Source organism: Battus philenor, unplaced genomic scaffold (genome assembly GCF_028537555.1).
Source record: "Battus philenor isolate CCGP_79_NKW_IND1 unplaced genomic scaffold, ilBatPhil1.0.hap1 SCAF_4, whole genome shotgun sequence".
Taxonomy (NCBI): Eukaryota; Metazoa; Arthropoda; class Insecta; order Lepidoptera; family Papilionidae; genus Battus; species Battus philenor.
The window spans coordinates 607,371-634,336 of NW_027181704.1; the positions used below are offsets into that span (position 1 = coordinate 607,371).

General features: G+C 34.6%; 1 protein-coding gene across 1 annotated transcript in view; it reads right to left on the bottom strand.

The window, feature by feature from the left end:
• Positions 1-6,413: 6,413 nt before the first annotated feature.
• LOC137928910 (protein O-mannosyl-transferase TMTC1-like) overlaps positions 6,414-26,966 on the bottom strand; it is a 37,826-nt gene continuing 17,273 nt past the window's right edge. The window contains exons 3-14 of the mRNA XM_068771915.1: positions 20,793-20,866; positions 19,673-19,807; positions 18,429-18,599; positions 17,638-17,827; positions 15,849-15,970; positions 15,481-15,645; positions 12,818-12,931; positions 11,785-11,928; positions 10,487-10,686; positions 9,820-9,976; positions 7,987-8,104; positions 6,414-6,755 (exon numbers count right to left, since the gene is read on the bottom strand). Of these exons, the coding sequence (XP_068628016.1) occupies positions 6,414-6,755; positions 7,987-8,104; positions 9,820-9,976; positions 10,487-10,686; positions 11,785-11,928; positions 12,818-12,931; positions 15,481-15,645; positions 15,849-15,970; positions 17,638-17,827; positions 18,429-18,599; positions 19,673-19,807; positions 20,793-20,866 (1,932 nt within the window). The remainder of the gene's footprint in view (positions 6,756-7,986; positions 8,105-9,819; positions 9,977-10,486; positions 10,687-11,784; positions 11,929-12,817; positions 12,932-15,480; positions 15,646-15,848; positions 15,971-17,637; positions 17,828-18,428; positions 18,600-19,672; positions 19,808-20,792; positions 20,867-26,966) is intronic.

Sequence of the window (26,966 nt, forward strand, 5' to 3'; positions counted from 1 at the left end):
GTACTTACGTAAACCGAAAATAAATCTAATACATACATTTTGGAGACGCTCTAGTTTGTTTAGAAGCTCCTCAGTGGCATCCAGGTAGCACGCGTCAGCGTAGTCAAGAATGGGGAAAAGGAGAGTCTGTACGAGGGAGATCTTGGTTTTCAGAGGTAAAAAGTTCTGGAGACATTTGAGCGAGTGAAGTAAAAAATGTAATTTTTTGCTGACCTCATTGACGTGCGGGAGCCAAGACAAATTGGAATCGATGATTACCCCAAGATTCTTTGCAGATTTGCTAAAAGGTATAATAACGCCATCGTAAAGCAATGGACGGATAGCAGTGGCAGCGCCAAGACGCTTATACATATATGCGCTCCCAATAAGCAAAGCCTGTGACTTTTTCGGGTTTACTACTAGTCCGAATGACTTAGCCCAAGTAGAGATCCGCTCCAGATCGGCATTGATAAGAGCAATAGCATCATCAAGATCAGAGATTTTAAAATGCCGATAGATCTGCAAGTCGTCTGCATAAAGATGGAAGTTAGACAAAATTACAGTGGTGACTGTGTTTATAAAAACGGAAAACAGGAGTGGTGACAGTACACCACCCTGCGGCACACCCGCACCGAGATCTCACCAGTCTGAGGAGACATCATCAGAGTGGATCCGCTGAGAACGACCACGAAGGTAAGACTCAAACCACGCCAAAGCAAGAGGAGAGACGTTAAGAGAGCGAAGAATAGCGAGAAGGACATCAAAGTCTACAGAATTGAAAGCGCTGCTAAAGTCGAGTAGTGTTAATATCGTCAGAGACTTGTCCTCCATTGCAAGACGTATATCATCTGTGACCTTTAGCAGCGCTGTCACAGTACTGTAACCTGACCGGAAACCTAACTGGAAGGGAGAAAGTAGACTATTTGATGTAAGATAAGAAGACAGCTGATTGTGGACAATGTGTTCGAGGACTTTGGAAAGGTAAGGCAATAAAGATATGGGACGAAAATTGGAAAAGGACGTAGGATTGGAGACTTTTGGAAGAGGAATAATATTTGCACGCTTCCAGGCTGATGGAAAACAACTATTTACTAAGGAGTAATTAAAGATGTTACAGAGAATGGGTAAGAGTTGTGGAAGTATTAGTAGATAATATTTATTAAAATAAACTTTGATATAAGCGTTTACATATTCCTGTATTTCAACATTTTTACTATTTTTCTGACTTATTAGTCTATTACTTCTATAAGTTGTGGATATATTTTGCTGTGTTATGCGTCAAATGAAAGAGGAGAAGAAAAACTACTTTTCTTCGTAACGACCCACTGAAGTTTATGGAACTTAATTGGACTTTTTTTTGCACAATTTTTTATCAGAAAAGTTAAATCACTTTGATTCTACTTTAGGTTATGTGCTTACTTTAACAATAATAAAAGAGAATGTATTGTAATCTTGTATTATGTTTTTTTATGTAACAAATAACTCAAAAAAGAGAATAGTTACAAAAAACCAGTTTTTTCACTGTTAATAATTGACTAAATCATATCAGACCATGGTGCCTATATTAAAAAAATTATATAGATTAACTTTATCCACCTGCAAAATATCTACACTCTGTAGGTATTAAATTGTTTTACTTACACTTATTTATGGCCTCAAAATTGAAGAAGGACCTCGGACCATACGTTTTAATAGCCACTAAAACAAGTTTACTGACCCCATAATTCGTGGTGATTTACGCTTTGCGAACTGTTTATGAGATAAGTCACAGTTTCCGGAACGGGTGGCAGGATGGGTCGCGTTGAGACAATGGAACAGGGATGCTGTGGAGGTGGCGTGATAAATGATACACGAATGATTACACGAAACACGAAACGTTTTATCTGAAAAAAAAAACACTGTGCGTGTCTTTTCCCGTGAAACCATTTTTTTATTTCCGACAGCTGTAATTTGTACCCCATTGTAGGCGTCATATATTTATATTATACAGTTTGATTGTATTTTTTTTTATTTTCTTGATTTTTATATAGCAAAAAAATAATAAAATTGTAAAATTACGACTAACATAAACTTAAAAAGATATATTATTTACTAATTAATTAACTATATTAAAAACTAAATATATAATTACGATTTATATGTCAGCAAAAACTAAGGAGATTTCGTTCATATTTTTAATCACCCTGTGTAAGGTAATGATTATGAAAAATGTTGCTTTGAATTATTTTTTCTGTACAAAGTCTGCAAAGACAGTTACAAACAATTAATAAATTTTTGAAAATGCTTTATCTTATCACCATTCGTCGTTTTAGCCCATAGACGCCCACTACTGGGCACAGTCCTCACCTAAAGATATCTATGGGATATACCACGCCACGATTGACTGGTGGGTTTGTGATCGCTGAGTAGTATTATGGTACGCAGACGACGCTGCTGATCATCCTGTGAAAACTTATTTGTGAGCCGTAGCAATCCTATATAATTAATTCAATATAGTGTGAAATTTTCCAGGAATCGAACCCAAATCGATGGCAAGTCTCAATCCTCTATCGCATGGCTACAACTACTCGTTTGTTACCAATGATGTTTTACCTTTGTATAAATAAACGAAATTTAATTTTAGGAAACGATACCCATAAAAGTCTATGGTTTATTATTATTCAAAGCAGTAATTCCCAAAGTGTATATCGACTTTATCGACCTCTAGGGGTCTATGTCAACCTGCAAGGGGTCTACGTCAGCGAAAAAAATTTTTTTTTATGTTACGTATATTTAACATAACAAATACAAAATTTTATTTTGAGTAGTTTTAATTTAAATTCAATTAATAAATGTATAAATTAACATGTATTTTTACTACAACACTAAACTTCACTACAGTTAGAAATTTACAGGAAATCAATATCAGATAAGTAGGGGGTCTACCCAACACGGAAAAACATGGCAAGGGGTCTACGACACAAAAAAGTTTGGGGAACTCTGATTTAAAGTATCAAGAAGAGTCCGATGTGTTATAATTAGTTTTAATATTAAAATAAAATTGTATGTGTACTGAACGTTAAGTTTATCATTATCATTATCATAATTTCTACCGACAACACTGCAATCCATCATCTGGAAATTTGTTTTGTTAGCATTGTAATGTGGGAATCACACCCGCGAGTCCCGATCGCAGGTCTCAGTCATCTACAGCTGGCCCAACCCTGCCCACCACTTGCTAACAACTTATTTTTGATCTTTATTATTTCTAAACCCATTGATTTTAGACAAGTAGTTGTTCTATACAATAATTTACACAAAAGTAGGTATATATTCAATCCTTTTAACCATTTATATGTACACCAAATTTTCAGGACATTTTCAAACATAAGACCAAATCATTTATTAATATGAAATAGTGGTAACATTAAATTTGATTGTTGAATGAGATACCGCTGACTATAAGACGCTAAGTCACTACCTATTTCTAAAAAAATATTAAAATATATTTACTAGACCCATGATTATATATTCTGTAATTACTTTTTTAAACGGTTTTATTTAGTTCGACCCGAACAGAATTTATTTGTTGGGGTCAAAATTAGAAATTGAAATTTAAGCACCTTCCCGTTCTCAGATTAAACTGAAATTTGGTACACACATTTAATTTAAATGACAATATAATATAATAAAATCAATAACATTATAAATCTAAGATGGCCGCCGATACAAAATGGCGGATTACGTATTTTTCTTTAACCCGCTCAATATGGGTATTAAATGAAAGGGCTACACTAGTAAAACACGATGATTATGTCAAAATTTAAAATTCAAGATGGACGCCGTTCCAATATGGCGGACTAGGTACATATTTTTCCACAACCACCACAATATGGGTATCAAAAAACCGTTTAACTTAAAAGTTTTTTAAATGTATTTATTTTACTATTTCTGTTTCAGAGCGACCGAAGTCAGTTTGGTATTTTTATTTATTACTGCATTTATATTTATTATTGTAAATTATACCGTATTTATTGAAAGTATATATGCTATACATATGTGTGTATATTTATGTATATGTATGTTTTCTCTATATGTACATGTTAACTAACTATGGTTGGCTGGAAGAAATTGCTTTGTGTAATAAGACCGCCCATTGTACTTTTTTCTTTAATATTATGCAATTATATATTTTCTAGCTTGTGCAATAAAAAGCCTATCTTAACTAAATAGATATAAAAATACTTGTTTTGATTAAATTAGGTTCCCGTAAATAATAAGAAACATGTAAATTAAATTCGTTAAATATAATGATTATTTTATTTATCATACATATAAATTATATATCCATCTAAAGCATTACAGCTTAATACTAATATCTTACATTTTCCTGAGCTTCTGTCAATACGATATGCTAAGCAAGATTCTCAGCACGAGAATATACAAGTTGCGAAAGACCTGGTACAATTACGGTCTTTGTAACAGATGGCGCAATAATAATATAATATTGTGAACGTACCTTAATTTTTACAAATAGAATTAAATGTGATGGTGCTTTAAATATTTATTGTGTAAATATATAGAGAATCAGATGTCAATAAACAATAAAGAATATTTCGCGATTTTTATAAATATTAAGGCGCATTCACATTATGACATTACTTTTGCTCTACCTCTTATATGAAAATTAATTACAAAATTGTTTGGTCACGCCACAATGAAAGACTTCACCGTTTTATTCATCAATTATTTCATGTTTGTAGAAGTATATTTTGTAGTAGGTTCCATGAAAGAAAAACGAAAGATAAAAATGCGATGAAGCTTAAAAAATTTACAAAAATAATACATAATACAATTTGACTTCGCATTTGAACATTTCACATTAATCTTCGCTTATTTATATTGTCATATAACATCTGCATCGGCCAGTAATTATCCATAACATTTTATTATTTAATTCACGTTAATCATTAAACAAATTGTACACTTTTAAAAGTAAAATCATTTTTTTTATAAGAATTACACAGGTCAATAACTTTTTCTGTTACCAAGTATAAAATATATTATCAAGTTGATTTATTAACACCAGGTTATTTAAGCCTTGTATTGTATAACAGTATAGTTACACAAAACAGAAGGGAAATTATCTATCGGCCTCTGTGAAATTTACACGTATCTGTACTTTATCTCTTTTCAGCTTATGGACGCCCGCTGCAAAACAGGCTTCTCGTATGATCGCCACCTGACCGGTACTGCGCTGACCAGCGGCACTAGGTAGACTCACGATATTATCTATGTCGTCGGTCTAGCTAGTGGGGGGTTTGCCCACGCCGCGTCCACCGGCTCCTGGTTATCACTGCGACTTGATAGTCAACAGTTGTGTTATCACCAGACGTCACCAACCTACTCGCAAGCCACTTGCGACTTTATGAAAGGATATTTGTAGCTATGGATAAATGTACCAGAGTACTTCTTTCATTTTTGAGTTGTAATATTTAAAAAAAATCGTGAAATTCAACTAATCAACGTGTCAAAGAATTACTGAGTATTGTTGTCTCTGTTTCACAGAATATTAAAGAATTATTTAAAGAAGTAAATTTATTATCTTCATTATGTCTGTAGGCGCCCTCTGCAAGACATAGACCTCCCTGAAAGATAGCCATGGGTCGCTGCCCCCATGGTGCGACTTCATGAAACTTTGACTATTTCAGCGGTTCACTTAAAGGAGTACCTATCCATGCTGCATCTAACGGCACGTGGTAAAAAAAATGATTCATATTCCATATTTAAATTCGATATTCTATCAATGAATATACTTTTTTATGCTTAAAACCTTTTCGCATAACTTTTTTTATATATCTTAAACAATCAAGGAGTATATATCACCTCTAGCTTACTTTCTGAAAGATCTGAATAATATGAAAATAGTTTTCATTTCAGGCGTATGACGTCCAATGCTGTACATGGACTTTCCATATAGATTTTCAGGACCGATAGGAGATATTTGGAACATTTTATAGCAGTAAATAAAAATTTTGTTCACGTACAAATAAACAATTTAGATAAATGATAGAAAATATTCCGGCAGATTAGATTTCGGGATGCCCATACAATGTATTCCGTTTCATTTCATTTCGACTGACAAGCGCTTGAATGTTGAAAATTTTTGTACATACAATTCTATACAGGATGAATGCGTTTTTAAAACGAACGTTTTTTTAAATTAAATTTGTACAATTTGTTACATTTTTACCTTCATTTTTTTTAAATATAAACGTAACTTTTCTGTTCATATTTCAAAGTAATGTTGAAGGATATTTGACACGAAAGCTAATATAATTTTATCCTCGACTTGTACGGTCCTTTAAATTATTATTTCTTTACAAATTTATTATAATACTGGCAATTTCAACGTGAAATGTAATTTAAAAAATAACACGTATTTTATTGTTTAACTAATAAGTCTTTATCAGATGGTCAGACACGTATGGAGTGAAGTCATCTGTCTCTTTCAGCTTCTTCTTTTTATGTAAACGACAGCTTTTGTTTTTGTGTGCTGTGTCTGATTTATTGTGAATCGGTTTGTATGTGTGACCTGATACTGAAATATCTTTTTTGTTATCTTTTAATATGTTCTTTTGGCAGCTGCTTGTAATGGACCGTTTCACGGCATCACTTTGCTTTGGCACTCTGTGAGTGTCGTGCTTGTAAAGTATTTTTCTCGTGTCTTGGCTAGCGGCGTTGTATGTTTCGCTTGGAACTTCTAGTTTACTGTGATGAAGACACGTGGACGTTACCTGAAAGAGAATTTCTAGGTTAAAAGCTTTTAAGTTCACTTTAGGAGCATTCATAGATACTTGGTAATTGTTTGCTGAGAATAACCTTCCTACTTTTCTTCTTTTCAGTCGATAAGAATTTTCAATCGAAGATAGCACGCTTCGTTTTAGGTGGCGCTTGTGGCAAATTTAAAATTATTGAAACAATCGCTTACTAAAAGGACTTTTTTAAGCCCAAAGATGCCCACTGCAGGACATAGGCCTCCCTCAAAGATCGTCACGATGACTGGTCCTGCGCTGCCCGCATACAACAACTTTCCGTGACTCTATGTCGTCGACCCACCTAGAAGACGACCTATCCACGCTGCGTCTACCGACTAGTGGCTACCACCAGAAAAGCCTTTGGACCCAACGGCCATCGGTTGCAATTCTTCGAGCTTTGACCTTGGTTCTTCTACGGATCCCTTCATTTCCGACTCGATCTCGTAGCGAAACTCTGAACATAGCCGTCTCCATTGCTCTCTGTACAACCTTGTGCCTTTTTATGAGATCCGTCGTAAGAGACCACGTTTCGGATCCATATTTCATTCCCAACAACGTAGATTGGTCAAATAATATAATTATTAATAGTTAAATATTGGAATAATCTAACAGTTTATAATGTCGAATCAGTAAGTTACATTAATAACTTTGTTTAAGTAAAAATGTGATAAAGAATAAAGGCAATAATAAATCAGAACTAATATTTAACTGTAGTAGAAAAGCTTAGTGATCTGATAAGGTATATAAGTTGCAGAACGAGAAAAGTAGACAACCATTAAGCCGTCTGTTTTTAAATATCTCATGTGCGTCTTGTCAATAACATTGCTCATCGTCCCACCACCCGCATGCGTGACGTGGTTTCTATAGTGTCATTGTATTCAACTCCTGAGTTATATGCGCGGGAAGACAAGTAGGGGATACAGACAAACATCATTACATCTGTTGCTAAAAATCTCGTGTGCGTCTTATCGTCTGACAAAGCTGTAAAGATAGAAAGCTTAACTGCGCCTAAGATCTATCGAATATAACTTATATGATGTCATAAAGAATCTCGATTTGATTCTACTTCCTCCTCTTCTTCTGCAATTCTTGTTTTGAAACCAGTTACCAGTATATATGACATTTGGGGGAAAACAATATAAATAAATAAAATTACGAAGCTTTCAATGTTACAATAAAATCTTGATTTAGAAATGGCATAGAAACTTACTAAAGGTGCTCTTGCATATTTCGCAGCCCGGTCTGCAAGTTCGCTGCGGAGGCGCCAGGCTCGGGCCAAAGCCCAGCGTCGAGCCTTGGATACCTCATCACCGCTAGCGCTTCTCCATCTTCACGAAAAACACACTCACAGTTCACATATGATTGGAGACAGGTGTAAAAACTTTAAAGGGGTTAATGTATAGCTCATCTGTCTTCGGAATACTAAATAAAACACACCTAACTATATCTAACTCACACTCCAGCGGATAAATTTCTCATTAGCCAAGGCTATGGTACAGAGGCAGATCCAAGGACGATCACCATCCACAAGGCTCAAGGGCTAAACAGCGAGGTAGTCACCGTTGTTCATCGAACAACAGATACCCTCGGGCCTTATAACAATGTCGATAATGCGGTGGCAGCAATATCACATCACACGAACTCGCGCGTGTATTGCACGGACCAGACTCAAGATGCGATCGCAGGATTCATCCATGTGAATACGGCAACCGCCGCACAGACACTAGCGTACAATTTTAGGATGGAAAATGGAGCAGAAATGGGGAAATGGCAGCTAAAACCGTAATATTAAAAACTGGACATAGTTAGGGTGTCGTGAAATGGAAACAAGACACCAGTGATTATTGAATGATTTAATAACCTAACATTTAAGTTAGAAAATATTTTAAAAGACTTAGTAAACGTTGTGACATCTAGAAGCGTGACGAAAGAAAAATTGCAAATATTATATAAACGAACGCTAATGTCTGTGGAATATAGAAATAAAAAACACCTATTTTAAATCATCATGTATAGTGACCACTATGAAATATGTAACATTTTTTTTGTAATACGACAGGCAAATAACTTAAGTCTAAAGTTAGACAGGACAAATAGTACCAATAATTAATTTTAATATGAAGTAATCCGAAATTTGAAAATTCTTTTTTTTACTATATTATCATTACGTTGTTATTACTGAAACCATTCATATTTTGATTCTTTGATTTAAGTTAGGCTGCACCATAACGGATGACAACACCAGAGAAGAGGAGATCGATATCCGTATCCAGAACTCGCTGAGATGCAGTGCAGCACTTCACAAGGTCCTAGCAGAAGTACAAAAGTCCGTATCTACAAAACCGTAATACGACCAATATTGATGTATGGCTGTGAAGCTTGGACGCTAACTTTGAAAGAAGAACAAAAACTGCTAGTGACGGAACGCAAAATCATGCGGAAGATCTTGGAACCAGCGAGGAATCAAGACGGATCTTAGAGGCTCCGAAAGAATGCCGAAATTGAGACTTTAGTAGCACAGCCAAATATCATTGGCGAATATAAAGCTCAACGAATCCGCTGGCTTGGTCACTTGGAGCGAATGGGATCGGATCGAAGCGTGAAGGTAGCGTAACTGGAAAAACCGAGGAGTCGAAGACCAGTGGGTAGACCCAGGTATCGCTGGATCGATCGCGTTGAGGCAGACTTGCGCGAATTGAATGTCAACCAATGGCAGACCATGGCGCAAGATAGAGGAAAGTGGAAGTCTCTTGCTTCGGAGGCCAAGACCCACTTTGGGTCACTGAGCCAGCAGAGAAAGTAAGTAAGTAAGTATTCATATTTTGATACACTATAAATTAATTGACAGCAAATGAGATATACATTAATCCCTTTAAAACTTTTACACCAATAACCAATATACTTAGTCATGCATATGATGGCAAATTCAAATATATATACTTATTTGTGGCCTGAGCCAAATCAAATTTTATAAATATGTTTGAAAACTGAGTTCTAATCAATAATTAAAATAAAATATAGAGATATATAAGCAATAATATACCGATTAACTAGTTGTAAAGATCTGGCGTGTTGCCCAACGGTGCGTAAGAGCAGACACGAGGAGCGAAGCGGCAACGTCGCATCTGACGTCTTCGAAGTGTCAGACAGAGACAGCCTTATCGCTGACATGTAATATTGGAGCGAGAGCGGCCATAACCCTTTAACAACAACATTATATGTTCTATATTTGAAATAGACTTTAACAAATTAATTCATCTTTCATAAGTTTCCTAACACGCTGAAAAAGGATATTTTACCAAAATAGTAATAAAATAGCTCAAAACTCGAAAAATTTATTGTGAAAAAAAATTGTTTTAACTTCGGAATATGTGGAATTGCAACTGACTTCGCGCATTAGAAAATTCATAGCTGCATGTATCTGTATTTATAGATCAAAATATACATATATATTTATATACATTTATAAATATATATATATGTGTGTATGTATATATATATAAATATATATATGTATATATATGTATACGTATATATATATATATATATATATAAATTACACGTATGTCAATAAAATCTGACAGCACAAATTCAATTCAGACAGATAATTAAAAATAAATAATAGTTTTTACCAACAATGGTATTTTTAATTTCATACCAAATGTTTATCTATACTAAAATATCTAAATTAAAAAAGTATTACACCTTACCTCTTTCCTTCAACCAGTTACCATATCTCTGGTAGTGTTCCCAATTTCTTGGTTCAAGTTCTAAGAGCCTCTCTAGTATTCCTCTCTTCTCTTCTTGAGGCGCGACCAGTAGAAGTTCTAAATACGCTTGCACGAATCGTGGTTCGAGAGATATACACCTTTCCAACATTTTTAACGACTCGCTTATTCTGTTCTTTTTCCTGCAATAGTTAGTTGCTTGAATTTTTTTTCTAACAAAGTATCATGTACACGTATTTCTGGGGACCTTTTATAAAGTAGGCAATGGATTCATACAAATTATTTTGGATTTAAAAAATCTAGGAACAATTGCTCAATTTAAATAGTTTATTATAATGATATTATAATCGTTGTCATCATCATTAGCCATAGGACGCCCACTGCTGAACAGACCTGCCCTTGATTTTACAACAACAGCAGTGAGAAGCGGCCTGCATTCGGTCTTCTTAGATGGCCCTTCACTGCGCTAGTTGGCCCGTGGTCTTGGCTTAAAAAAATCAAACTTGAAGACCCTGGAAGCAGGCTATTTTCAACAGGACTTATTGGAAATTTATGGAGTAGGTGTACATCTAGCAGTGGACATCCCACTGCTGAAATGATGATGATGATCTAAAATTTGATGAAGTTGTAGAAACCTCACCACATCCTTCTTCTACATACCTCATAACCTGTCTACAAAATCGCCCCAATCAAGGCTGCAATTGAGAGGTCGTTCCCTACTATAATAATAAAATCAGGGAGGAGACAATAGCCTCCCTGATAGGCGAAAAAGAAACTAGGAATGAATTTCTCGCTTGTTGCAAGAAAATGGTTAAAAACGTTATACAAAAAAATAAAAATCCAAATATACAATAAGAAATGTGATAAAATAAAACTCAAATGTGATATATAATGTATTATAGAAAATAAGTAAAAATGAAAAAATGTAAAAAGAAAAGAGGAAAGAATGATAGATGAACAGAGCAAAAGGGTAAGAAAGTAGAAATATAGCATGAAAGATAGATAATAGACCGAAAGAGAAAGTAAATATGAAAGAAGAGAGAGAAAATAAAAAATCATGTAAAAAATGAAATTGCAAATAAAGTCCCTGTCCCACCATAAATAGGGGTACGAGAAGCCTCCAATAGCGGGGGCCATTAAAAAAAAACTATAACAATAAAATTTTCCGTATAGTTCAGCCCAAGGTGTACTTGTCGTTACCATATATATTTACCAAAGCATGGATGTATAAGATCAATGTCTCAAATCTACCCTATAAAAATAAAAAGATTGAATCAAACCTGTACAGCTTAGCGAGGTTATAATGTGCGTTGACATGGTTCCGGTTGTACTTGAGAGCCTGCAGGAAGTGGTGCTCGGCGCGCCCTGAAGCCAGGACCAGGGTTCCCAGGTTGTTGTGGGCACTCGCGTAACTTGGCCACAAACTGTGTACACATCAAAAATTAAAAAAAAAAACTTCATTACAGCCATACGACGTCCACCGTTGGGCATTAGAAGCGGCTTCTTTCTAACGCATTCAATTGAAAGGCTTCTTGAACCTTCTTTTATTCTTCTTCTATATTGAAGGAGATAAGACGATCAATTTGCAGCAGTACATATAGACGTTTAAAGAAGTTGATAACGAATTTTGTTAATATTCAGATGTCTTGTATTATTACTTTTTAACTTCCATGTGTACGTAATGATTATCTCTGAACAACGCTGGTTAGAGAAGACCTAAAAGGCATCAAGTTTTCTACTGCACAAAGTGTTTAAAAAGTTTAGGTTAATATTTATGTGATATCTACTTTATCTGCCTTTGCGTTCGATAACAAAACATATAATGCTTTATATGACAATATATGGTTAGTAAAACAACTTGCTGAGACTTATTTAAATTTATCTTTTATTAATATTTACAAACCTAATAAAAATTTCAGTTACTGAAATTTATTAATTTATTTAAGCATTCGTTTGTTATTAGGTGGAACGAATTATTGTTTTTTTTTTTTTTTTTTTATACGCGAAACCTCTTTCTTGGGTTCACAGTGACTGTTTTGCTTAGTCGTTTATTTATTTTTTCACTATTTTTACGTCTTCTTAATATCTCTCACACATTGTTCTTTTATTTCTTTACCTTTCATACCTCGCCTCACATCCTTCAGCGTTCCTCCTGGACTGTTATTTTACAATTTAGACCTATTTATTTATATTTACTATTTCACATACTTCGAAATGAGGTTCACCAGATCAGTTAGTATAATAAATATCAGAAAGTAAGGAGTTGATAATATTAAGCGGATCTATAAATCGGACAGTAATGGAGGAACTTACTTCAGCGCTTCCTTGTAATGTCTGACGGCACTTTCTTGTTGTTCGATATCTTTCAAGAAGTTCGCGAAGTTATAATGTAGTTTGGCGTTATGCGGCAAAACTGCTAAGTCGGCTCTGGAATCGAATATATTCATGTATAAAACTGTCTGCACTGTCATCTTTCATATATTACGTAAGAATATTTTACACTGGAAACATCGCTGGTGCAACCGAGGTTCAAAAGATTCTCCACTTCGTCAAAAGCTAGTAGACGTGGCATGGGCAGGTCCCCTACTGACTTTTGACCCCTATTTGAGTGGGAACAGGGATTTTATTTTTCTCTTATTAATATTTTTTTACATTCCATTTCTATCACCATACTCTTCTTCCATGCATCATTATCTATCTTTCCGTTCTTTCACTCTACAATTCTATCTATCTTTATCTTCTATTCTATTCATCCATTCATTCATTCTCATCCCTGCAGTTTGGTCTTTTTTTATTACATTTTATCAGTCTTTTGTTTATGTATTTTCTTATAGGTATATTTATCACAGTTTTAATACGTCACAGTTCTTACTGACTGACTATGTCCATGTCAGTCAAGGTTGCTAGAAGTAGTCGGACGCTGGCAGCGAGAAACTTGCCTTCGTGGTGATCTTCGGCGAGAGGAAATGTTTTGTATATCTAAATAGGAGGGATATTAGTATGAAACATTATTGAATTTACAGTCATCATTAAACTGCTTTACAGGGAGACCATGGACTCGCAAGCCCAGTGTTGGACTTCCACCCTAAAGACAATCAGGTCTGAAGTCACCGGATTCATGGTTCACACGTATTAAACATACGATTATATACACATAAAGAAATTAGGTTAACACACACATATATTTATCTTACGATTAATTTGAAATTATACATAAATAAATGTTTAAAAAAAAACATTCTGAAACATTATTTTATTTTTCTCACTGTATTACTACTAAAAACAACACTTAATAAAGAAATAGAGAATTTTTTTTCTGTCCGCATTTGTGCTTGTTTTTCTTCGCACCTACTCGGTCACCTTTTTGACCTATATCAGTTGGAACGTGAGCTCGCCTGACAGATGAGGCCTTCTGACATTCAACCTTGCACACTGAATGTAGTTAAATTTAAATATAGAAGTGAAAATTTCACACCGCGTCTCAAAAAAAAGTTTTTATTTATTGGATCTATAACTAGAGAGCTATGCATTTTATCAAAAATATTTTTATCTATTATTTAAGAAGATAATTTTGGAATTCTCTCTGAATAGATATTTGCATAAAAAATTAAATTTATTGTTTAAGAGACTATTTTAATCGAAAAATAAAATTTCATTTAAGACTTTATATTCAAAAATGGTTGCCATTTTACAATTATTTTATGTAAATATTTCAACAAGTCGGTTTATTGCCTTTTACAAGTTGTTTTTAATGTCTGCATCTTTTTGGGGGCGTTACAGATTAGGCAGTTTTTCATATTTTTCAATGAAATTACTTTTCCTCACGAGTATATACCTTCTTCCATATTTTACCTTACTTTCCTCACCTACATTACCAGACAACAGTTTTTATTGATTACAACGGAGTAACTTAAGTCATAAGATAACTATATAAAAGTGTTTTTCAGTTTAATTAAGATTACATGTTGGTGAATTTTCATCATATATACCAGAGGACATTGAATTCTCTCACGAACTTTATGAACTCAAAAAACGATTAAAAAAAAAACTATTTTTTGCTATAAGTGTAAAGTTATTTTTGAGACATTTAAGTTATAAAACATTAATATTCTGTAAGGTCCATTGCCAAAGTGTCGTTTACAGAAACTTCACAAATTCAATTATAGATCTATGAAACGAGGAATTTCGTCTTAATTTGCCTGTTTGTAATAAGTTTATGATCAAACAATATTCGAGGCAGAGTAATAAGTTTTTAATCAATTGTTTTATGTCAACTAATCTTATTAAATTTATTAACTAAGTAGGTTCTAATGAAAAAGGTTTTTCAGGATATTATTTATTCTATTTTGCCAGTGTATATTAAAATAATTTTTGGTATAAGTACTCGATTTTATAGAAGCTAAAATTAAAATAAATTTCTCTTTTATAACATGTTTTATATTAAATTCAAAGAGGAAACATTAAAAAAATAAGTACTTTTCTAATATATTTCTAATTTGATCACATGAACCCTGAAGTTACCGAGATTTCATCATCATTGATGTTATCTATCAAAACGAAGCCAAGTTTTCACCGCAGACGATGTCTTCTCGTGTGCTGTTCACATAGCAGTCGTTCAGGAAGTTTGTTCCAGAGTCCTTGGCATCTCAATCTTCGAGATACTTCGTAATTACATTCAATGCAAGGCAATTAATGTTTTCACTTGACCCCTCTATTGTACCCTTAAATATTTTTTATAATTTTACACCTAGAAAACATCCGTAACATCTTTCCGTAGCGTCTTTTTTCACATCATTATGATTTGAACCCGTGTAATTCGCATTGTTTGCCGCATTCGCATTTATCAGCGGGCTGGCGGGCGGTGCACTTTGTTGCACGACTACCATTGCATGTGCAGAAGTGGCTAGATACTGGTCCTTTTCTTAATCACAAAGCTTGTTGACTCATCGTCACTTACATGAGTTATCACCACGTACCTCAGTAGTGATTCCCTGGTCCTCCAGTCGCAGTTTCGCAACTGAGTCCTGGCAGCTCCGCTGGCGACTAGGACAGCTACTCCCAGCGCCAGGAACCGCCTTCCACTAACACTTCTCCGCCACATCAGTTGTATCCCATACGCAGTTAGAAATACGGAACCGATACTACGAACAAAAGTTCACAATAAAACAACGGATATTTATATAATCTATCAATAAATAAAAATGAGATTATTTTCACGTGCATGAAACACAAATTATGTGATAAGTTATATCCAAATTAGAATTTCATAAAATTCATCACCTTTTATGTCTTTTGTTGAACCTGGCCGTAGAGATGTCTATTAATCAGGATATAGTAAAATTACCTGGGTATGTAGAGCACTCTCTCTGCGACCACGAAGCCGACGGTGACCAGCAGGTTGGAGGCAGGTAGGTACGGGAAGATCAGCAGCATCACACCCACTGCAGCTGGTGTGTGCCTTTGCAGCTAAAACATATAATTCTTCCTTTACCATGTCACAGTACGTATGATACTGTGCTATTATAAGATTACATATATATAAGGTAGGATTGGTGTTTCGCTACGAGATCGAATCAGAGATAAGGAGATTAACAGAAGAACTAATATCACCGACGTAGACATATATATATATATATATATATATATATATATATATATATATATATATATATATATATATATATATACATATATATATATGTAAAAAAATAAAGTGGCAGTGGGGGGACCACATCGCTCGTGCAAACGGTATCCGTTGCAGCTGAAAAGATCTCGAGTGGCGATCATGAGATAGTAGACGCGGCATAGGAAGGCTCTAGGTGATCTGACAACATAGTTCTTCTTCTTCTTCTTCTTCCTTCCCTTTTCTCTTTATTTGGGGTCGGGTCTCCTTATCAATTTGCGCCAGGCCACTCTATCCTGGGTTGTCCCTGCATCAAGTTGAAGGGTTTCCAGTTCCTTTCTGATATTAGATTGGGAACTCTTGGGAATTCTGGGAGGCTTAAGGCAGTTAACTGACAACATAGTTATAGTCCCGAAAAATCTCTGGATGCGGGCAGAGCAGAGCTGATCATCATGACGATGTTTGGGAGAGGCCTGAACCTTGCAGTGGACGTCCATCGGCTGGAGAGTTGAAGAAGAAGAAGATATGTGAACAATGTTAACTCATACAAATTAACAAAACTATATATATACTTAATAATAAGCGTTGATATTTATAAACAGATGCACAACATTAAATACATATTAACTGCAATTACATCCACGAATAAAGTGGAAATGTAATAAGAAATTAAGATTAAAAACTAGATTTAATAAAATCTTAATAACAATAGAAATTAATATTATTTGTTACGAATTCAATGACGATCACATATTTAAAACAATTTTCTTTGCAAGGAGCTATCGTGAAATATTTCGTAAAACGTAGACGAGTTTAAATAAATTGAAAAAATAACGTCTTCTAGATACTTATAGAATATGTTATTAAAAAGCATCTTACAATTTAAAATACGAAATCAAAAATACGAAGCTAGAATTGATTACAGTTAAATGAAACTAGTTCCATATAAAACACTGTAATATGTCATTGTAAGCATTGTACTTTAAATAATTTTTTTTGAAAAAAAAAACAGCGAAAACTTATTCAAGGTCCTAATATAAAATTTCAGTAAGTGTCAAAAATATATAAATGCGATTAATTTTCATTATTTTTGGTGATTTATTAAAAGTAACACATTTTTGATGCCTTAAAAAAGGTTGAGCACCACTGATTTAACAAAAATATGTTATTTGTAATTTTGGGGAGCATACCGCTAATTTTTACATTCAGCGTCTTTCCGCGACATAGGTATGGTTGTGGGTCCATCTAGTGGTGGTCTACCTATGCCACGTCTCTCAACTCGCGGTCCTCGGGAACCTGACAGCCCTAATAGTAAGCGGTTGATTTTCGGCGGATCCCCTTATTTCTGATTCGTTTTCACAACGAAACAAAAAACCTTGTTAGAAAGCCCATTGTAAATGAATTATAAAAAAATAATTTAAGGGTTATTACATGATTTTATTTAAAAAAAAAGGTTTTGCCATCAAAGAGGTTACATTTTCTCAATGAGAATCTACAGCATATATCCTACCTCCATATCAATCAAGCAGCAGTAAGACAACGCCATCAAAGCGACAAGGGCGCCCAGGGTGAGGAGATTACGTGAGTCCCATCCGCTGGTTATAAGAGACACGGATCCCATCTGCCAGTCGTGACTCAGGGTCCAGGGGCATAGGAGCAACCACCAGTTGAAGGCTGCCAGGTAGCAGAACGTCATTAACCTGTGAAAAGATTTAGCTGTTAGGAATATAAATACAATAAATAAATTTAACAAGTATCTCTTTTGAACGAGGAAAATATTATTCCTTTGTATCTATTTTTTCGTCACACAATTAACTTGTTCCTTTGAATGGTAGAAAACCTAAAATTTTTAACATTTATTTTAGTTGTAAATTATGGTTTTCTGTTAATCTTAACTGTTTTTTTTGGTGACGATTATTTAGTGTATCTTGCCGTTTTACACTAAAGCTACTTTGTGTAGGTGTACAATAAAGTGTAAATAAATAAATAAAATATTCAATACTCCGGTAAGATGTTTCAAATCGAAAACAGTCTCGTAGGCACATAACAGATTACATTTTTAACACTTCACATATGGAAATCAAATGAGCTCCATACAAATAAATGCAAAACAAAGGACTCGGTGTTTGACACTAATCGGTGTAACATTACTCCTGAGGATACCCCGTGGAGGGGTGAAACACGTGTTGAGTGATTTAATTACTTCTACATAGGGGAAGTAGCTATATATAAGTCCTTTTCTTACGTAAGTAAGTATTCATAATACTGTCAACACGAGAAAAGAAGAGAAAACATGAATACCTGACTATAAATACAGGGTGGAATGCAGGAGGGTTGTCTTGCGGGGAGAATGCTGGGAGGGATCCCTGCAGCATGGCAACCCTGAAGCCAGCCAGGAGTACCAGCGCCATCACACCACGCACCACGCGGCTGTACACGCCGTCGCTCTTCCATCGGCACCGTGGTGATGGTCTAGACATAGAATTCATAATTAAAACTACATAGAAAGAAAAAGGAATATCCACTAATTCTTTCCTTTTGTATCAAAATGGCCTATTTATTTATTTATTTCGGTATACCAGCAGTGCACATAAGTTAAAAGTATTAGTAATGGGTCTGTTATGTGCTCCTTTATAGGCGACACAACATTAAAAATTTACTTTGTACAACATTGTACAAATAAAGATCAGACCACATCAAATCACAAAAAAGTGTGAAGAGAAAAGAGATCGAACGTAAGAGGATACATCTGGCTTTCGACTTTAGACACCAAAAGAACTCTTGATTTGAAAACGTTTCCACCGGCGCGCAATCTTTAAGACTGTGTGCTTAAAAATACTCAATTAAAATTAAAAATCTGTTATGTATACAGTGAATTATTAAGATCGTTTCTAAGGGCTAAAAGCCGCGATATATATCGATGGTAGAAAATTGTTCAAATATTATGTTATAATAACTGCACATTCATGTGATAGGCAAGTGTAACCCAACGTTTATCCGGTAACAATGTCTTACCCTCTCTCTCCTGTGAAATTATTAATTATATATATTTGATCTCTATGATGGTCGCAAATGGTTACAAATGATCATTATAATGGTCGTTTCAGCCCGTAGGCGCCCACTCCAAGGAACATGCTTGCCCCAAACATATCTATTAGGGGATAAACTAAACTAAACTGCGATCGCCATGCCTGGTAGGCGGGTTGGCGATCGCAGTTTGATATTATAGTACACAGAAGACGCTGCTGCTTAATATCTCAAAACTTGTGAGCAGTGGAAATCATGTATATTTATATATATACATAAGCAACTTACAATAAACAAAATTACAAAGCGATCACAAAAAACAATCTGAGTTTGTTGTCGCCTCTTCTTATATCAAAGCCTTTAGTCGAAGGATACCATTACAGAAAAATTTAACTTGGTTAAAGTTTCAAATTATTTTAACTCTTCTAGGATTCCACATAAGTGAATATTATACATTATCCTGGATGTATAATAATATGATGTATGCAACTGTGTTCTAATATGTAAATTCAAATTACCGCGTGAACGACCCCCAGCAGCGATATAAGTCAAACACGACGTTAAATAGCAATGCGGTTAAGCCGGTTTCCTTAGCCAACATGCTCAAAGCGGCTAGCAGGACGCTGGACCACACGCGGTTCTTTCCGGAAGACCTGCAACCAAACCACGCGTCATAAATACTTGTCTAATTTTTTTACTAAATCTCTAAACATCCTCGAAAATTATCAAAAGAACCCTTTATGAATTTCATGTTCTCCTTATAGAGAAATTAAAAAAGCAAGAACCTCTTAAAACCCAATGTGATGCGGACAAGGAAGATATATTTTTGACGAGAAAAACGCTCTCTTTTTTGGGCATTAGTTAGTTTGTCAGCAACATGATTTTCGTGCTAATATAGCCTCTAGATATTTATTGCAAAAATAGTCCACAGCTGGATATCCTTCCATATATTTCCAACAGGACCAGTTGGAAGTGGCCGGAATTCTCATCTCCCAACGAACTTAACAAGGTCTTCTGTCCACCTTGTGGGCAGCATGTAGTCTGCCCACTGTTACTTCAACTTACCGATCAGGTGGTCTTATTTCTGATTCAATCTGGAAAAACTTACAGGAAAAGTAGTCAAGTATAGACTTTTATATTTTCTTTTATAATTTATTTCAACAAACTTTATACTAAGTGTTAATTAATTGACCTAAATATTTAAGGCAGTTTCGATTAATTAAAATAATTTCATTACTTCATTCTATTGCCATCACTAATGCTCTATTTTATCCAACAGCTTTTACGTACAATAGGGATTAAGTATTTTACACTATTTTATCTTTTAAAACTATATAAGTGATTTAAAATTTTATAGTACTTGTGATGAATAATCTTGAATATAAGAAAGCTTATAAACACGAAAGTTTGAACCACAACCCTGAGACAAGCTATAAACAATGTCAAACAACTTCTCAACACCCGAACTATTTGCCTCACTTAAGTGAAATGCCGTTAAGTACATACAAATACGCGTTACCATATAATTATAAATTTGCTTGTTACCTCTGAAGATTTTCTTGTATAAAGACTAATAAATAGCAGTTTATATTTTAATTTATCGAAAAAAAAAATTCTGCAAGAAACAAACTCACTTACCCATGGTAAAGGAGAACAGAAAAAAGGAACAGAACACAAGCAAGCACGTCCGCTCTGCCGACGACTCCCGCCACCTACGGACAAATAAAACTTCTTACAACTCTTATTTAGTCAATTCTGCTCCTCATCTCTTGAAGGTATATACCGCATTATTGGATATTTGTTAAGTTTTTCAAGTTGAATCGAGATAATACTATATATATATGTATATATATATATATATATATATATATATATATATATATATATATATATATATATATATATATATATATATCTATATATATATAATACCAGCAAAAAGCTCTAAAGTTTTTATACCCCCTTCCAATCAACTGTATAAAGGTATCTATGATCAGTAAAGTATGTTACATCGATTATTATTTTCTATTGTAATCTAAAAGCTTCAAGATCCACAAAGTCTGCGGGGACATATAGTAAACAATAATTAATTTTAATATTTAGTAATATGAATTCGCATACGCTTATTCTCAGTAAATTCTTCTTTTTAGCCAACAGCCAAAGGCAGAGTTTTCTCCCAAAGACCGCCACGATGACCGACGTCGCACTGCTTGCATTCAGTAACCTCCTGTAACCTTAACTATGCCGTCGTTCTACTTAGCAGGGGGCCTACACGCGCTTCGTCTGTCAGCTGATTGTCGCTACTCAAGAGCCTTCAGGCCCCAACTGCCGTCGGTTGCACGAGAGATATACTCCGCCCTCTGCCACTTTATACGAGCAATTCTTCAAGCTACGTCGATGATATTGGTTCTTCTTCGGATCTTCTCATATCTGATCCGCTCCACTACGAAATTTCGATCATAGCCCTCTCCATTGTTCTCTGGGTAGCCTTAAGCCTTCTTATGAGAATAGTCGCAAGTGACCACCTTTCGGATTTGTAATTCATCACCGGCATACCGATCAAAGATCTTCGTCTTCAAACATTGAGGTATTTTGGACGAGAAGATGTTTCGAAGCTTCCTGAACGCCGCCCATCCGAGTTGGATTCAAGTGATCTCTGCCAAGCTGGACGGTTTGTCCGAGGTATATATAATCGTCTACGTCTGTGTGGATGTAGCAGTGAAAACATTTGATTTAAACCAGGAAATATAATTAAACAAAGACACTAGTAAATTCGTCGTAAATATGGCAGTGCCGGTGACATCCCTGTCAATGTAAACCCTATAAGGGTTCTTTCTATGTATGTTGCCTCATAACCATTTTTATCTTCACTCTCTTCATTAACAATTTTTCTGTTTCAGACTATGTTCTCGATAAAGATGTTTAGAAATGAATTTCTCTGTTTAGGGTTTGAAATTGTTAATACAATCATTAAGAAATGACAAACCCCACTGAGTTTCTTGTTAGTTCTTCTCAGTGAGTAGCACGTTCCGAACTAACGGAAACTTAATTTTATGGTGACTATTGTAAATGATTGTTATGATCTTATATAATAGAACTGTTTTTGAATTGAATTTGAATTGAATTAATTGATTTTGAATTGAATATGAATTGACTTTAAATTGAATTTGAATTTAGTTTTAATCGAATTTGAATTGAATATGAATCTACTTTGAATTGAATTTGAATTGAATTAGAACTGAATTTGAATTGAACTTGAATTTGAATTCACTTAGGGTACTGTTGGCTTTGTCAGCTAATGACACAGTGTAAAAAAAGAAAAGATATCTCACATATATAAACAGCTTCGAAGTATATCGTACTATATTATAATTTCGTTATTTATACTTTCTGAAATCATTGATTTTTGGAATAGCGTGTATTAAACAGTAACAAGCGATCGTATTTACACTTACTCAATTACCATTTATATTATTTTTATCACGAGGCAGATATCTACTAAAATATATAGGTATCCACAGAGCATACTAAATTCATCTTACGTGCACAAGTAAGTAGTTATAATGGGACTGTATTTCAAGAGCATATAACTCAAGTTGAACAATAACTTGGAGCCCACGTACACTAAACTAACGTGACTACTTAAGTGGAGTGTAAACTTAACAGCAATCCCGCCGAACAAAGGCACAACTTGATCCAAAGTCGCTCAGACCTCGCGCAACTTACTCCAAAGTTATTGTTCAAGAATAACTTGTATTTTATGAACGTAATATTTTAAAATACTTCTGTAATCTAATATTGTATTCAACACGCGAAAATAACAGCCATGTATACACAAACACACACACACATATATATACTAGCTGATCCCGCAAACGTTGTTATGCAAAAAAAAATATTTTTAATTTTCAATTTAAAAATAAGGGTTGATTGTAGAAGGGTGAAAATTTAGGGTTGTATGTATTTTTGTATGTTGTATCATAAAAAAATAAAAACAAAAAATGTCGTCAAAAAAATAAAAAAAAATTTTTAAGGGTGGACAACCCTTATCACTTAGGGGTATAAAAATAGATAGTAGCCGATTCTCAGACCTACTAAATACGCATACAAAATTTGGTAAAAATCGGTCAAGCCGTTTCAGAGGAGTTCAAGTTCGAACACCGTGACACGAGAATTTTATATATTAGATTTATATATAAACCCTGCATTACTTATAGCCGTGACAAGTGTATAAACTCGTAAGATCCCAATCGAAGAAAGAGAACTATCATTGTGCTTCATCATAAAAAAGCTATGGCTACTGGAGCCTTAAGGTTTTGGGGTGGAAACCACAGACAGCGGACAAATGATCTTATTAAGATCATTGGAAACTTCTAGATGCAAGCCACTTCCAACCAGTGTTATTGATTATACCTAATAGGGGACCTACCCAACCCAACCTTTCGACCTCTACGGCTGTTAAAATACGACCTATTTACATCAACCACTTCAAGATACATATATTAAGCTTCCATATAAGGCAGTAGGAAGGCTGCATCGCTTATATAACAGATGACCGAGGGTCGAAAGGTTCTCAACGACGACCACAAGCCGGTAGACGAGGCGCTGGTGGGTCGACCACTTGGTTAAGATCACGAGAAGACGCTGGATGAGCAGCGTAGGATCGGTCATCATGACCATCTTTTGGAAGGAGGCATATGCCTTGTAGTGAGCGTCCATCAGTTGAAAAGAAGACGAATATGTATAATATATAATACCTTAATTTTTATTTTTAAGCAATCTATTTATGAATTTATAGCCTCTAGAAAAATGATGATTATAATTAGAAATATTTACTTAGTAGTGAGGTAATTGACGTGTTATTTGTTCACTAAATAAATAAGATCGATATGGAAGTACAGAAGTTAAAAGTGTCATGTTACTTCTATAATAAGTCAAATTTCTTCGAAAACCTTATTAAGGTTGGCAAGGAATATATTTCGCTGATATATTTTTCGACTATAATAAGCAGATAACAAGCTATTACGCGGAATGTTTCGTTTCATGGAGAAATATTCAAATTATAATTTACTACGTCTGCGTTTTTATTATTTCCAAGGAGACTTAAATTTCACGCTTTGATATTAAGTAATATACAATATCGATTTGAATGATCTGAATCTTTGAAGAGGTTACAGACGTTCATAGAATTGCCCGTCTGAAATGGCAGTGGAGGGGGGACATCGCTTGTGCGATCGATGGCAGTTGGGACCGAAAGATTCTCGAGTGGCGACCACTAGGTGCCGACAACATAGTTAAGGACGCGGGCAGTCGTTGGAAGTGAGAAGCGCTAGACTGGTTGTGGCGATGGGATCTCTCTCTCTTTCTCCCCCTCTCTCTCTCCCTCTCTCCCCCCCCTGTTTCTCTCTCTATATATAAATATATATCCAACATTAATGAACAAAAACATCCAAAAAAAGGAAAAGAAGATACACAATTGAAATAAATATAAAATATTATATAAAAACTCGAGTGTCAGTTAAAATCGAATAAAATATGATAGGTTTTGAAATAAGCGACTTTATAAGAAAACTTTCGTCGCCAAGGAAAACATCGGGCAAAAAAAGTCGTGAAAACTCAACTTGCCAACTAAAATAAGGGAAATCTTACCGCGTACACGGTTACACACTTAACGCCGCCGCGGCAAGTGGCGGCTTAAGGTGGCGGCGTTATAAAGAAGTTTCGTTTTTCAAATCTTACCGTGCTGGCTTAACCATCAATATTTTCACATGATACGAATACAGTTATCACTTCTATGTCACGGTGGATTAGTTACACGTTATAAAAAAACGCGTTGTACGAACATTCCTATATAACGCGATATTTATAAATTAATAATTTTTAACTTCTCTCCTGAAAGAGACCATAAATCAAATATAAATAAAAAGCTATGTTGTACACAAAATATTTGCAGTATATTAAAATTCAAATTAAGACCATTTTAAAATGTTAATAAACTACATAATCGTTATTATTTCAATTGTATGATGCCCACAACTGTTTCCAATAATGCCGGTAGAAGAGCGGCCTGAATTCGCCGTCTAACAAAGATCTTAACATTTTAAAAACAAAAAGAATTAAAGAAAATGTAGAAGAACGAAGAGGATAGAATGCCAGACGCCGTAACCGAAGTAAGAAGAAAAATTAATAAAACTACATTGAAAAACTTAGTGAAATCAAAGTCCCTGTCCCAAAAAATTATAAGCTAACTAGAGGTCACCAATAACGGAGGCAATCTAAATAAAAAGAAAAACCTTCACAGGGCGGCTTTTCCTTTGGTTAGGTACTTTAACTGAGGTTTGAAATAGAATGTGCAGTCGTTGTGCTTAATAAAATACAATAAACTTTACGGTGTAATTATCATCATCAGCCATAGAACGTCCACTGCTGGGCATAGGCCACCCCATTGATTTCCAATAGGACCGGTTCTACAGCCTTCGCTACGCCGCGGTCTTCACTCAAAAGCCTTAAGGCCTTTGCAGCCATCTATTCATAATGATTATGTCTAATTTAATATTTATAAACAATAAAAGCGGCGATCCCGAACACAAGTGTTTATTTTATTCTTAGCAACGTAACAATGTTTACATTCTACATTTTCGTGACATTACATCGACTTGACAAATAGGGTACTTTTAAAAAGTTATAAGTTAATAAAATATTAATTAAAAATTTTCTTTTATATATCCCTATCCACCTGTCCACCGATTTACACGGTACTTGTTTTACACGTTTTCGCTTTTACACGGTTTTCTAAATTATTATTTTTTTTTTTGGTTTTTATCGCACTCTGCTAAATGCTACTGTGATTGAACACGTGTACTGTGTACACATTTCACGGGGAATCCCGAGCTTATGTGCTGACTTGGCTCAATATGAAGAAGTTTACAAAGATCTTACAAAAAATTCGAAGCAATTGCTAATAACCGATTTTATCACCATCTCTCATAATGTAAATATTCCTGCTTCAAACATCGCATCGGCACAAATAACTTCGAGTGATGAAAGTGAATTCGAACCTTCGATTCCGAAAAAAAGATTGAGAGTAATTTCTGACTGTGTTAAAGGATAATAAAACACCTTTGGTTTTATTTTTGTTCTTCTGTTTAATGTATTGTAATTAAATAAAAAAAAACTGTTTCGTTATATATTAAATATTTTAACTTGTCAATGCATTTTATTTTTATTTCTGTGTGCATCTAAAAATATTGAAAAAAATCACAACTGTTAAATAGCAAAATTCTGCATTTTCTGCAAGATTTACACAGTTTTGACTTAAAAAAAAATAATTTTTGTTTTACACGTTTTTCCCAGGAACGTATCCACCGTGTAAATCGGTGGATAGGTGTATATATATCTATATATGTGTGTGTACATATTCATCTATATATATAAGTGTGTGTGTCTTGTCTGCGTGCTGGTTTCCGCAACCACAGAGCGCTCATTTCGAGATATATACATATAAATATCTATATATAAACTTGAATATACAACATTTGTCGAATATACACTATTTGTAGATACTTAAATGAATATAAAAGAAAAACACACACAAACAAACGTACATTCAAATTACACAGTTTTTTGAACAGCATATCACAAAGGAGCCGTTCCCATTTCGTCTGGTAAACAAAGGACTCAAATACGTGGGTGTTTAGGGGTAAGGAGAGAAAACATTTACAACCCTTTATCTTTCTAACAGTACGGCTTAAAGTAAGCGCCAAGTTTGAAAATTAGAAAATACACAGATATAAACTTAGATCATATGCTCAA